Genomic DNA, 15,653 nt, shown 5'->3' on the forward strand with positions numbered 1-15,653 from the left:
TAACTTTATTCTGCAAGGACCTTTTTTGTTTCTTAAATCTAATCCTAACTATTCATATAGATTCATTTAGTTTATACTATACAAGGAGAAGCCCTCAAGTTTTCTACTTACCAAGGCCACTACTGGTATAGGCACGCCAAATATCTCTTCATCCACTGATCCAAAATTGTGGCTTCAAATAAAATTGGTTAAAAAGTAAGTTATAGCTCTAGAAATATTAATTCTAAAATTCAGCGAATTGTTTTTAGCATAGGCCAAAAAGTTACATAATGAACATACAAGCACCTCAAACGTGTAATAAGATGCTTTTCCCCACACAGGCCAGGTGAATTCAGGGACAATTTTGCTGGTTTCTATGTCTGATTTGCATTATTACCTCGTATCCTTCACGGGAGGCAGGAGAGAGAGCGGGATTGAAAGCAGGGAGGTGATGAGCTTACTCCAACACATCTGAGCACAGAAACATGTCATCAGAATCCAAACTAAATTACAGAAAGACTGGTGATTCAAAAAGAAGGGAAGGGGCTTTCCTGGTGGCTCAGTGGTTAAGAATCCATCTGCCAACGCAGGGGACACAGGTTCGAGCCCTGGTCTGGGAAGACCCCACATGCCAGGAGCATTTAAGCCCATGCACCACAACTACTGAGCCTGCGCTCTAGAGCCCGCAAGCCACAACTACTGAGCCCACGTGCACAACCCCTGAAGCCTGCACGCCTAGAGCTCGTGCTCCACAACAAGAGAAGCCACCGCAATGAGAAGCCCGCGCACAGCAACGAAGAGTAGCCCCCGCTCGACACAACTAGAGAAAGCCCGCGCACAGCAAAGAAGACCCAATGCAGCCAAAAGTAAAATATATAAAATAAATAAATTCAAAAAAAAAAAAGAAGAAGGGAAAAAAACTTTACCTCATATGGGTCAAAAAGTCCAGTTGTACTGGCATTTGAAAAATCTGTGGCAAATTCAGAACCTAAATTTATATTGGAAACGATTTATTTATGATCAGGTAGTATAAATCAACACCTATCCCTAGTTTATAGTCTCGACCTTTGTCTGCCCTCAAATTCATTCCAAAATGTGTATTTCCAGTGCAAAGTCTCCAAAGCAATTTCCCACTAAATCTTTTTGAAATTTTATACTTTACCAAAGCACTTTCAGGCACGTTTCCATATCATGATTCCCAATTTAAAGATGTGGAAAGGGGCTCAGAGAAGCAACGTAATTACCTATAGCTATACTACAGGTATAGCTGCAAAGTGGCAGATTAGGAATTGAACTCAAGTCTTACTCTCAAAATTACGACTGTTCCTCGGTCTTATGTTTGAGGTTTCATCACAATTTTAAAATCACCCTCTTCTTAGAACAAAACTGAAATTAATCTAGCTTTAGTATAATATGAAGTTACTATGGTACCAAAGAAACAGTTTGTCTGGGATATGGGGGAAAAAGTTTCAAACTTCCACTTTTTTCAGATAAATCATTTCTGTCAGTCAAATTCCACTTACTTGAGATACAGATCTATCAAATCATCTTTACCTTTTGTGAGCTTATGTAACAACCAGGTATCAATAGTCCCAAAGCAGCAATTTTCTTCTTCAATTGCCTTTTGCACCTTGAAAACACAGAAGCACAAAATCAATTCAAAAGGCTAAATTATTAAGTGAATGACTAAGTGCCAACCACTAAATACAATATAATCCCATTTTTTATAAAAATTAATATATACATAGAGAAATAATTTCTAGAATTTATCCCCAATGGTTCTAAGCAATTACCATAGGTTATGAAAGGCTTTAGTTTTACACCAAGAATGTTTACTTTTGTGATGAAAAAAACTCAAAATACAACATACCTCTTTTTTAGTTTAGATATACAAATATGTCTAAATATAGAAAGTCTAAAATGGCATGGCACAGTATGGCTCACAGGTCAAATCCAACCTGTTGTCTGTACCTCAAGTTAGGAACGTTTTTGTAATTTTATAGTGGTTAAAAGAACAGAAAGAATACCTTGTGACACATGAGAAGTATATGAAACTCAAATTTCCACGTCCTTAAATAAAGTTTTGCTGGAACACAGCCATGCTCATTTATTTATGTATTATTTATGGCTACTTTCGTGCTACGATGGCAGACTGTTTGTGACAGAATCCTCATGGCCTTTAAAGCCTAAAATATTACTTACCTGGAATGTCACAGAAAAAATCTGCCAAAGGAAACACAAGAATCAAAACCTCTTTAAACTAGCTAATAGAGAAATTGGCATGCTTGTAAAGATATCATTAACTTGCTGGAAAACAATTCCGCAAATCCTACTTGATTACCTCTTCAACTCCTATTTGTCCTTCAAGACTAGCATTTCTTGGGTGTGCCTAACCCACTACCACGCGGACATCTTCCATATAGCCATTATCTCACAGCATCATTACTTCCCTAAGCTCCTTACGAGCAGGAACTAGATTGCATTTATAACCGCAGCACCTAGGAGGGTTCCTTTCATATAGCACATGTTAAAAAAAAAATTGGAGAAAATATTTGCAAACAAAGCAACTGACAGAGGATTAATCTCCAAAATATACAAGCAGCTCAATATCAAAAAAACAAACAACCTAATCCAAAAATGGGAAGAAGACCTAAATAGACATTTCTCCAAAGAAGATATACAGACTGCCAACAAACACATGAAAAGATGTTCAACATCACTAATCATTAGAGAAATGCAAATCAAAACTACAATGAGGTATCACCTCACACCTGTCAGAATGGTCATCATCAAAAAATCTACAAGCAATAAATGCTGGAGAGGGTGTGGAGAAAACAGAACCCTCTTGCACTGTTGGTGGGAACGTAAATTGATACAGCCACTATGGAGAACAGTATGGAGGTTCCTTAAAAAACTAAAAATAGAACTACCATACGACCCAGCAATCCCACTACTGGGCATATACCCTGAGAAAACCATAATTCAAAAAGAGTCATGTACCACAATGTTCATTGTAGCTCTATTTACAATAGCCAGGACACGGAAGCAACCCAAGTGTCCATCGACAGATGAATGGATAAAGAAGATGTGCACATATATACAATGGAATATTACTCAGCCATAAAAAGAAACGAAATTGAGTTATTTGTAGTGAGGTGGATGGACCTAGAGTCTGTCATACAGAGTGAAGTCAAAAAGAGAAAAACAAATACTGTATGCTAACACATATATGTGGAATCTAAAAAAAAATGGTTCTGATGAAGCTAGGGGCAAGACAGGAATAAAGACACAGATGCAGAGAATGGACTTGAGGACACGGGGAGGGGGAAGGGTAAGCTGGGACGAAGTAAAAGAGTAGCTCTGCATATATACACTACCAAATGTAAAATAGATAGCTAGTGGGAAGCAGCTGCATGGCACAGGGAGATCAGCTCAGTGCTTTGCGACCTTCTAGAGGGGTGGGATAAGGAGAGTGGGAGAGAGAGGCAAGAGGGAGGAGATATGGGGATATACGTATGCATATAGTTGATTCACTTTGTTATACAGCAGAAACTAACACAACACTGTAAAGCAATTATATTCCAATAAAGATGTTAAAAAAATAAAGCTTGCTAAATAAATGAGATTTTTAAAAACAGCAAATGGAGACATTTAAGAATGAATCATATTTTAACAGTAGAAAGTATCAATAAAATGAAGACAGATGACATGAGTTCCAAAAAAATAAGTCATCTGTAGATTACTTAAAACAAGTATTTTGAAGAGTCAAGTACTATACCACTTAAATATGGAGTAAAGTAATATTATTAGATTTCAAACTATTCTTAAATTTAGAAATTGTGATTCTAAAATTTGTTTCAGATTAGACAAAGGTTAATCTGAATTTCAGCAAGTAGCAATAATGCGTGCCAGGTAGTAAGTTCATTTGCTCATTCAAGAAATACTTGAGGGCTTCCCTGGTGGTGCAGTGGTTAAGAATCTGCCTGCCAAATCAGGGGACACAGGCTCAAGCCCTGGTCCGGGAAGATCCCACATGCCGCAGAGCAACTAAGCCCGTGTGCCACAACTACTGAGCCTGGGTGCCACAACTACTGAAGCCTGCGTGCCTAGAGCCCATGCTCCGCAACAAGAGAAGCCACCGAAATGAGAAGCCCACACACTGCAAAGAAGAGTAGTCCCTGCTTGCTGCAACCAGAAAAAGCCCGCGCACAGCAACAAAGACCCAATGCAACCAAAAATAAATAAATAAAATAAGTAAATTTATTAAAAAAAATATTTGAGAGCCAGGCCCTCTGATTGATAGGTAGTAGGCCCTTGTGAGGCTAGAGGGACACAGAGTAGGTATCAGGGCTTCCTAAGGTAGGAGGACCAAGGGCAATCCTCCGCACATTGGGTTAAGACTCCAAATGGCTCTACCCTAGGAGAAAGGGTAAACTAGAAGGATGGGCTCTTGTAGGAACTCCAACTCAGCTTTGAACCAACTCAATCATTAAATTGGATTGAGATAATGCTGGTGCATAGAAGAATGGAAGAAGCATACATGGATACTATCCAGAGCAAGATATGTTAAAGCTCTCATCATTTCTACACACAAGCTCACAAATATAATGTCTAGTTCATATATATATACACACACATACACACACACACACACACATATATGTACATATATACACACACATACATACAAACAAGTAGCCAGGTTCACCAAACTCATCAAGTTGTATGCATTAAATATGCATAGCTATTTGTATGCCAATAATCATACCTCAATAAAGTGGCTTAAAATTTTTTAAAAAAACCAATTAAGTAACCAGGCATACAAGGAAACAAGAGAACATTGCAGGGGGCGGGGGGAGGAGAAAGAGACAGTCCATAGGAGCTACAGATATTGGAATTAATAGCCATGGACTTTTAAAATACCATGCTAATTATGTGGGGAAAAAAAGTGAAATTCTAGAACTAAAAATATTAAGAACTTAATGGACGGGTTTTCATAATAGAACATTAGAAACAAAGAGATACGAGATTTGGAAGACAGGTTAGAAGAAAATATCCTGAATAAAGTCCATAGAGACCAAAGAATAGAAAATATGTAAGACAGAGTGAGAGACAAAAAGGATTTAGTCAAAAGGTCCAACATACATGTAATCAGATTTTCAGAAGGAAAGAAGATAAGCAGAATGCAGCAGAAATTTATATGTGAAGATAATGGCTGAGAAATTTTCCGAATCAACAACATATATCAAACAATGAATTTAAGACACCCTACCAACCCCAAGCAGGTTGTCACACCTAGATAATAAGCGCAGAAAATGTGTTTGATCAAGTCAACATCCAGTCATGACAAAATGTCTTGGCAAACTAGGAAAAGTAGAGAATTTCCTTAATTTGATAAAGGATAGCTAAAGAAATTTATACTAAATGTGAAATGTTGAAAGCTTTTGTTCCAAGATCAGGAATGAGAAAAGGATGTTTGTAGTCATCCCTTCTAGTCAATATATCCTGGAGGTCCTTGTCAATGCAAAGGAAAAGAAATGAGAGTAGAGTCATATTTGTACATCATATGTTATTAGAGCAGCGGGTCCCCAACCTTTTTGGCACCAGGGACCAGTTTCATGGAAGACAATTTTTCCACGGACGGGGGGTGGGGGATGGTTCAGGCGGTAATGCGAGTGATGGGGAGCGATGGGGAGCAGCAGATGAAGCTTCGCTTGCTTGCCCACCACTCACCTCCTGCTGTGCAGCCCCGTTCCTAAAAGGCCACCGACCAGTACCAGTGGTTAGGGACCCCCTGTATTAGGGAATTGCAAATTAAACCAATGAGATACTACATCACACCTATCAGAATGGCTAAAATCCAAAACACTGACATCAAATGTTAGCAAGGATGTGAAGCAACTCCCATTCATTGTTGGTAGAAATGCAAAATGGTACAACCACTTTGGAAGACAATTTGGCAGTTTCTTACAAAGCTAAACATAGTCTTACCATATGATCCAGCAATCGCATACCTAGGTATTTACCCAAACGAGGTGAAAATTTATGTTCATACAAAAACCTCCACACAAATGTTACAGCAGCTTTATTCATAATTGCCAAAAACTGGAAGCAACAAGATATCCTTCAATAGCTGACTGGATAAACACACTGTGATACGTCTACACAATGAAATACTAATTAGTGGTAAAAAGAAATGAGCTATCAAACCACAAAAAGACATGGAGAAACCTTTAATGCATATTGTTAAGTGAAAGAAGCCAGTCTGAAAAGGCTACATTCTGTATGATTCCAACTATACAACATTCTGGAAAAGGCAAAACTATATAAAGACAGTTAAAAAAAGAAAATTGGTGGTTGCCAGGGGTTCAGGGGTAAGAGGAGAGGGATGAATAAATGAAGTGCAGGGGATTTTTAGGCAGTGAAACTATTTTGTATGATACTGTAATCATAGATACATTACATTAATAATATTTTATAATAATGTGTCACTGCTGATTCATCAATTGCAACAAATGTAGCATATTAATGCAAGATATTAATAACAGGAAAACCGTGTTGGGGGGAATATGGGAACTCTGTACTTTCTGCTCAATGTTTCTGTAAACCTAAAACTCCTCTAAAATTAACATGTACTAATTTTTTTAAAGGACAAAAGATTTATTCTGCTTGTATATGTCTTCTTGAGTCAGTTTGGGTAGTCTGTGCATTTCTAGGAATTTTTCCATTTTTTCTAAGTTATCTAATTTGGCATACACTTGTTCATAGTATTGCTTAATAGTGTTTTGTACTTCTGTGAAGTTGGAATTAATGTTCCCTCTTTCATTCATAATTTCAGTTATTTGGATCTTTCCCTCTCTCTCTTTTTTTCTTGTTGTCAGTCTAGCTAATCTTTTCAAACCAACTTTTGGTTTTGTTGATTTTTTCAACTGTTTTTCTATTCTCTATTTCATCAATTTTCACTCTAGCCTTTATATTACTTTCCTTCTGCCTGCTTTGGGTTTAGTTTGCTCACCTTTTTCCAGTGTCTTAAGGGAGAATATTAGATTTGTTTTCATGTAGTCTCTCTATGTAATACAGTCTTGTTCTAAATTTCCCTGTAAAGACTACTCCTGCTACATCATATCTTAGTATACTGTGTTTTCATTTTCATTTATCTCAAAGTATTTTCTAATTTCTCTTGATACTTCTTCTTTTACCCATTGATTATTTAAAAGTGCTTTGTTTAATTTCCACATATTTTTGAACTTCCCAAATTTCTTTTTGCTACTTATTTCTAATTTCATTCCTTTGTAGTCATAGGAATACTTTGTATAATTTCAGTCCTTTCAAATTTATTGAGACTTGTATTATGGTGTAGCATATGTTCTATCCTGGCGCAGGTTCCATGTACACTTAAGAAGGATGTATATTCTGCTGTTATTAGTTTTCCATAAATGTCTATTAGGTCTAGTTGGTTTATGCTGTTGTTCAAGTTTTCTATTTCCTTGTTGATCTTCTCTCTAGTTGTTCTAACTAGCACTGATGAATTGTTTATTTACACCTTCAGTTCTGTCAGTTTTTGCTTCCTGTATTTTGGAGCACTGTTATTAGGTGCATTATCGTTATATATATATTTTTTGGTTGTGCAGCTCAGCATGCAGGATCTTCCCCGACCAGGGATGGAACCTGTGCCCCCTGCAGTGGAAGTGTGGAGTCTTAAGCACTGGAATGCCAGGGAAGTCCCAATTGTTATATATTTCTGATGGATTGACTTCTTCTTATTATAAAATGCCCTTCTTTTTCTCTAGTAACATTTTTTTGTTTGTTTTTAAAGTTTGTTTCGTCTGATATTAGCATAGTCACTTAGCTTGTGGTTGCTGTTTGCATGGAAATCTTTTCCATTCATTTGCTTTTTAAAAAAATATTTTATTGAAGTATAGTTGATTTACAATGTTGTGTTAATTTCTGCTGTACAGCCAAGTGATTCTATATACATATATATATATTCTCTTTCATATTCATATATACATATATATACATTCTCTTTCATATTCTTTTCCATTATGGTTTATCACAGGATATTGAATATAGTTCCCTGCACCATACAGTAGGACCTTGTTGTTTATCCATCCTATATATACTAGTTTGCATGTGCTAATCCCAACCACTCAATCCTTCCCTCCCCACTCCCCCTCCCCGCTGGCAACCACAAGCCTGTCTTCTCTATGTCCGTGAGTCTGTTTCTGTTTCATAGATTCCATCCGTTTACTTTTAACTGATTTGTAGTTTTGAATCTAAAGTATGTCTCCCATAAGACAGCATATAGTTTGATTTTGCTTTTTTATCCAGTCTAAAACCACAATGAAATATCACTACCTACCCACCAAAATGGCTAAAATTAAAAAGACTGATAATATCAATTATGATGGTAAATGAAATTATAAATTCCCTCCTTCACTGATGAGGGGTGTGTAAATTTTCAAAAACTGTGGAAAAATGTTTGATATTATCCACTAAAGGTGAAAATATATATACACATTCATGCCCTAAAAATTCCATTCCCATGTATAGACACAGCAGAAACGCATTTACATAGCATTATTCATAATGGCCCAAAATGTACATTTGGAAATAACTCAAATGTACATGAACAAAGTGGATAAATGGATAAACTACGTAAAATCATACACTGAACACTAAATAATAATGAAAATATAAGGAAATTAATTTACATACAATTTGGGCATATTTAACAAATATAATGTTAAGCAAAAGGAGTCAGACACAAAAGAATAAGCACTGTATGATTCCATTTACAAAATTCAAAAATATTCAGGCAAAGAAAGCTAAAGTGTAGTGGTGAGGAATAAACATGTAAATTGTAAAAGTGGAAAGAAAATGTAATACATAGTGCCACAGTGTTCTAGTTCTTGATTTGAGTAGTGTTACACAGATATTTGCTCCACAAAATATCATTGAGTGATACATTTTTGTTTTGTTCACTTTTCTATATGTGCCATGACTCACAATAAAAAGGTTTAAAAAAACCAAATTGAGTAAGGATTCCTTGTCTTCCATCCCAATGTGGTGGACACTTAATTTTCCCTCAAAAAATCAAATTATTATCTTTATTCCTTGCATTTTTTTATCCCCATAATCTAGACACACACACACACACACGCACACTCTTTCCTTACCTCAGTCAGGTTCTGCAAAATCCAGGCCAATCTCAAAGAAACATGCTGGGTTGTGAAAGTGAACAAACTGGCTGCTAAAAATCGTTTACTTCTAGTGACGAAGTGCAGCACTCGGCAGGAACTGTGTATGAGCTATTTTTTTTAAAAAAGATATTTTAGGAAAATGCATTTAATGGTGTTTGATGTTTCTATATTAAATTTCATATACATGCAAACCAACCCAATAGCAAACAATTTATTTAACTACTTATAAAGTGTTCTCAGCACTTAAGGAGATCAAGCAAAGCACCCTAAGAGGACAATTTGCATTCTAAAATATGAAATGTGGCACATCTACTATGAACTTCTTTAGCAAACACTAGAGGCTCAAGTACTTATAAAAGTCTTTTAAAAATAACTGTTTTCTACCTCTTTATCTATTTTTAACTATGGAAGTAAAGGTAGAGAGTCAAGGGAGAAGGCTATTTTTCTATTAGAAATATATTTTTAATCAAGTTACTATTAACCCAGAAGGGAAGCTCCCCTACACATTAAGTGCTTAAAATTTGGGATAAGAGATTTTATTTAATACTATTTATATTTATCTAATGATTGAAGATGAAACATACAGTTTTCAACTTACTTCTTCGTATGCAAAATCTTTAACTGAAAAAAAAAAAGCCTTATACAGAAAACTAGCATTGAGTTTTAAGGTTTATAAGACATACTAAAAAACACCCAAAAAACAACAGTAAAATAAACCCTTATCCTGCTACCTAAGTAGAAGGATGCAGATGGACAATTCAACTTCTGATACTGATGTTTCACAAAACATTCATTTATAGAGAATTTACCTACTTTTTGCATTTTTTCCTATTATTCCCATCCCTCCCCAAAATAAATGGAAAGATTTTGGTTTATTTATTTAAAATAGAAATAAATTTATTTTTCTTTCATTTTTAGCATAATGCATCAATCAAGAAATGTGTAGACTCAGTTCTCTCTACATTTCAGTTTTGTCCTTTTTTTTTTTTGAACAATGAGGCTCATTTTCATTTTTTTCACCTTTTTTTCTTTTTGGTGAGAACACTTACGTTCTACTCCCTTAGCAAATTTCAGTTATAAGATACAGTATTATGAACTAGTCACCATATTATGCATTAGATCCCCAGACCTTATTCATCGTATAACTGAAAGTCTGTACCCTCCTTTTCACCCTGTTCAGTACTCAAACCTTCTGCACTTCCTTATATTTTACATTACTTATTAAATATAAGACTTTTTAAAAGTATTTAAGGTGAACACCCAGAATCCTTCTTCTGATGTGTTATATGTTAAGAAACATTTCAAACTGAAGTGAGTCCTTCTTCCATAAGCAACTATACTTTTCTGTATAAAAACTTAGATTTAGGATCCTTCAGGGATCTTCTGTTAAAATGCAGATACTTTGGCGGGGGCACACAAAAAGTACTAAGAGTTCTAATACCTGCACTTTTAGTCAACATATGAACGAGGAACACTTTTGTTCATATATTTAACAAATATTTATTGAGTACCTTCCATGTACCAAGAACTGCGCTAGGTCCTGAGAAAACAGAGTGAACAAGAGGCAGAATCACTGCCTTCTTGAAATTTACATTCTAGTGGGAAGAGACAGACAAATATTTAATCAAATCAATAAATGAGATAATCTAAGAAGACACTGGTTGTTAGATGAACCACTATTTAACGTACTAGCAAAAAAGGAAAAAATCCTGCTAGTTAAATTATGACATAATTGTAAGATATAATTTATGGTTAAAATGACCGAAAAACCCCTGATGATTAAAAAATGTATCCTAGTTAAAAATCATCCTTTTCAAAATTGGAAAAAAAATGTATGTGTTATAACTCATACATTGCTGGTGGGAATGCAAATGGTACAACCACTTGGGGAAAAAGTATGGCAGTTTCTTACAAAATAAAACATGCAGTTACCCTATAACCTAGCAATCATCCTCTTGAGGTATTTATCTCAGAGAAGTGAAAACTTATGTTCACATAAAATTCCATAAACAAATGTTCATAACAGCTTTATCTGTCATAGCCCAAACCTGGAATTAGCAGAGATGTCCCTCAACAGGTGGTACATCTGTACCACTGAATACAACTCAGCAATAAAGAGGAAACAAGCTATTGATACATGTAACAACCTGCATTCTCCAGAGAATCATACTAAGTGAAAAAAGCAAATCAAAAAAATGTTTTATGCTGCATGATTCCACATATATAACATTTTTGAATTGAGAAAAATGCGTAATGGAGGACAGATTAGTGGTTGCAAGGAGCTAGGGATGGGAGAGGTACACAGGAGAGCGGTGGATGTGGTTGTGAAAAGCAACATGAGGGAGGGATCCTTGTAGTGATGGAACTGTTCCCCGTCTGTTCATCATCCTTGCGGTGATAGGTAAGTGAACATATGGAAAAAACTGTATAGAAACTAAAACACATACACATACCTACAAATGGAAGTGAGTACAAGTAAAACTGGGGAAATCTGAATAAGATCTATGGATTATATTAATGTCAATATCCTGGTTGTAACATTATGCTATAGTTTTGTGTTTTTTTTATGCTATAGTTTTGTAAAATGTTACCACTGGGAGAAACTGCAAAGCCTGTAAGGGATCTCTGTATTATTTCTTACAACTGCATGTGAATCTACAATGACCTCAATTAAAACTTCAATTAAGAAATGTACATCTCAGAGTCTCTGAAATTTGATGAGTGCTGTGAAAGAAATAAAGGACAGTAATAGAGATCGGACTGGGGGGTGAGGAGCGCTACTATGAACAGGATGGCAGAGAAGGGCTCCCACAGAGGAGGTGGTGGTGAGGCTGGGCCCTGAAGGATGAGAAGCATCCAGCCATGGTGGCAGAGAGAGCCCCTTGCAGACACGAGGGCCTTCAGGTAAGAAAGGGCTTGAGGGCTGGCAAGGCTGGAGCCTAATCCTTAGCAACTTCAGGGAGAGAGGGGTCTGGGAAGGGGTCAGAGCTGGAGACAGGGTCAAACTCTGGTAAGGAGTTGGGACTTTTACGCTAAAAGCAAAGAGAAGCCTTAGCAACCAACAGGCAAGAATCGGAACAGTGAGAGGAAGCATGGGTGCCTGGCGTGACTGGAGGAAACTGTGGTGCCAGGAGATTGCCACCACGCCTCAATTACTTCACCACTTTGCCTGCGGGCAGCCTTGGCTAAACGCACGACCTTGGTGCCAGCTCTGGCACATCCTCCCTAAACATTTCCAAGAACCTGAGTCAACAGACCATAAGCATCTGGAAAAGGATGATTATAGGGTAGAGTTCCTTCACTGGCAGAACCAGCTCTGCAATTTTGTGTGCTAAACTCCGAGTCTGTGTGCATTTCTCTGCTAAGAGAGGCCAAAACTTATATCATATACCTGTTCAATATCAAGTAGACAAGTGCTTTAAATGCTCAGTTTTGTGCTTGATGTCAGTTTTTCATCACGATTTGAGATCTGGGGCTTATACTACAGAAATAAATGTTTTCACAATTTATTTTAAAAGGAATAAAAGTTTTATCAAACACCTCACTGACTAACTTAAGGAACATCTAATGATTTGACCTATTCAAAACTAAAATTATACATTAAAGTATAACACTGCACATTATAAATAGTATAATTTTAAACTATATCATTCAAAGTTCACAATATTTCCTTATAACCACTTTCAACTCTCTTACTCTATCTTTCCCATAAACAGCACCCCTCAGTATTCAGCCTCACAAGTTATTAAAGCAAGGTGCATTTTTATATATTAAACTAACAAAAAAAATCATTGTGGGTGAGCCTACGGCAGATTTGTTTCACTCGTGCATTGCTGTCATATTCTATAATGTATTCAAGTTTGTTTTCATATAAAATTAATGTCTCCGAACACTTATCAAGGAAAACTGATGCTCCGGATACTCCCCATGCGCCACCTGGTAGGGGCAGCCTAACTGAGAAGGCATTTAACTGTGCGGCATTAGAAGCATTAGAACAATCCATATGCAATACTGATTGTAAGACCAAATATTGCAGGTTTCACCATATTTGAGGAGCTGGAAAATTGTCTCGCTCTTTAACTCGGTAGTCTCACACTTCGGAGTGAGATGCCACTACTGCTGTCACTGTCGTCATCAGCATCATCATTTGCCAGGCATCATGGTGAAAGCTTGTGGCAGTCAGCTAGTTATCTCTCTCAATATCCATTAACCATTTTTATAAAAAAAGATGATAAAATCTGGACATAGTCTGTATCTTTTCTGGACATAGTCTGTATTTTTTCGATTTCTCCAGGAACGGGAATGAATTCTCACTCACTTGTGAACCTCTGGTCCCCCAAACCTCCTCAGCGGTTCCTGACGTGCAGCTGTTAAGGACTTCAGTCCACCACCACGCCCTTGGGTGACTACTATTAAATTTCACTGGGGTGGGGAGTGTGCATGTGTGTATTCTCTTCTTAATGTCCGAAGACATCATCAGTAGATGATACAGTTCTGCCTACGGCTAAAGGACATTTACAGGAAAAACAGTAACATCCAAATCACAGAACATAAGAAAAAGATTACCTTCATTAAAAGAGAACTATTCCAAGATTTTACAAGTTCAATAGCTCTTAGGTCTTGCCAACTAATGAAGTTGTGGAAATGCTTTCCCGTTTTCCTAAGAAAAATGGAAACAGTATTTTGAGACTCAATATAAATCAGAGACTATATTATATAAAAGATCTGTCACAAGAGAAAACAAAATTAGAAGCCAAACTGTAATTTCAACATATGATTTAATTAATTGGGGCTTTCTGAATGCCTTCTTCTCTTTGATTTGATAAATTGAACACACTTTGTAACAATTATGTGATGTACAGTATAAAATTTTAGATCAGATTCTATCCAAAAACTATTCTTTTTGAAGCATTACAATGTGTACACTTCCAAAAACAAAACTGATGAAAAGCCTTCAAAGACTTGCTTATACAATTTTAAAAGCAAGAAAAAGAAGCCAGTACTTTCTCTTTTCATTGTACTTATCTTAATATACACAATCAGATAAAAACTTCTGTACCTACAGAAGAGCTAAAATGTAGCCTGAGCCTGTTTTTTTTTCTTTGTAAGTTTATTTATTTATTTATTTTTGGCTGCGTTGGGTCTTTGTTGCTGCACGTGGGCTTTCTCTAGTTGCAGCAAGCGGGGGCTAGTCTTCATTGCGGTGCACGGGCTTCTCATTGTGATGGCTTCTCTTTTTGCAGAGCACAGGCTCTAGGCACGCGGGCTTCAGTAGTTGTGGCATGCGGGCTTCAGTAGTTGTGGCTCGCAGGGTCTAGAGCGCAGGCTCAGTAGTTGTGGCACACGGGCTTAGTTGCTCCGTGGCATGTGGGATCTTCCCGGACCAGGGCTCAAAGCTGTGTCCCCTGCATTGGCAGGCTGATTTTTAACCACTGCACCACCAGGGAAACCCCTGAGCCTGTTTTATACCTCTCAACTTTAGGACTGGTTCAGCCCCTGACTGGCAACCTACCCAGGCTTCCCAAAATTTGTCCAAGAAAAAGAAATTCAACAAACTCTGGGTCAATACTACAATAAAAGCACAGCACTAAGAAACAGAATAGAAATAAACTCTTTATCCTTTGAGGCTCCTACAAATCAACAACTGCCATCCACTCAGCTTCAACATCCAGCCCAGGCTGGCCTTCTGTGCTCCCTCCAGGCCTCCTCCTGTGTGACTGTGACCACGTTCAATTCCCAAGACTGTCATTTCCCACTCTTTTTAAGCAGTCCTCACCCATGGTTACATCCTCAACTCTATCACCTGGAAACGTTCTACACCAAATTCTATCACTTTGCTATACACCTGAAACACACAAAAAAACAGGTTAATGACAGGGAAATGCCCACAGTATAATATTAAAGGGAAAAAAATCAGGATAAAAACTTTACATATATTGCAATCCCAATTTGCTAAAAAATAAATAAATAAATAAGGCAAATTAACCAAAAAAAAAAGAAAAAGAAAAAGAAATCCTAACATTCTAATATATCAGTCAATACTTCTTGCTATTATTTCAGTTCTCTCAATCTTACCCCCTAAATACCTTCCCTTCAAACTTACTGCATCCTTTAATCCCTCAAACATTCCCTTTCCTTCTTACCAACCCCTCCTAGGCTTACTTTCCTACTAGGCTTACTTACATGGTCTATCACTTTAATAACTTGCCTTCACACACTCTCTATCCTTTGACTCTCTCTTTTTTAAATTGTGGTAAAATATACATAACATAAAATTTACCATTTCAATCATTTTTAAGTGCACAGTACAGTGGCATTAATGTTGTGTAACCATCAGCACTATTTCCAAACACTTGGGCTGTTTCCAGCTTCTTCCTACTGTAAATAATGCTGCTATAAACACTGCTGTACAAGTATCTGAGTCCCTGTTTTCAATTTCTTTGGGTATATACCTAGGACTAGAATTGTTGG

General features: G+C 36.8%; 1 protein-coding gene and 1 long non-coding RNA gene across 6 annotated transcripts in view; one reads left to right on the top strand and one right to left on the bottom strand.

Moving 5' to 3' along the window:
• GK5 (glycerol kinase 5) overlaps positions 1 to 15,653 on the bottom strand; it is an 81,654-nt gene that overhangs the window by 30,524 nt on the left and 35,477 nt on the right. For 4 of the 5 annotated variants that reach the window (XM_082461253.1, XM_082461254.1, XM_082461251.1 and 1 more), the window contains exons 4-9: positions 13,749 to 13,842; positions 9,159 to 9,290; positions 1,534 to 1,609; positions 906 to 967; positions 377 to 450; positions 112 to 172 (exon numbers count right to left, since the gene is read on the bottom strand). In XM_082461253.1, coding sequence (XP_082317379.1) covers positions 112 to 172; positions 377 to 450; positions 906 to 967; positions 1,534 to 1,609; positions 9,159 to 9,290; positions 13,749 to 13,842 — 499 coding nt within the window. The remainder of the gene's footprint in view (positions 1 to 111; positions 173 to 376; positions 451 to 905; positions 968 to 1,533; positions 1,610 to 9,158; positions 9,291 to 13,748; positions 13,843 to 15,653) is intronic. The other variant, XM_082461252.1, reaches the window with a different exon arrangement.
• Positions 1 to 15,653, top strand: part of LOC309660551 — a 247,780-nt gene that overhangs the window by 11,673 nt on the left and 220,454 nt on the right. The window lies entirely within an intron of this gene.

Source organism: Balaenoptera physalus (assembly GCF_965194825.1).
Source record: "Balaenoptera physalus genome assembly, chromosome: 4".
Lineage (NCBI taxonomy): Eukaryota > Metazoa > Chordata > Mammalia > Artiodactyla > Balaenopteridae > Balaenoptera > Balaenoptera physalus.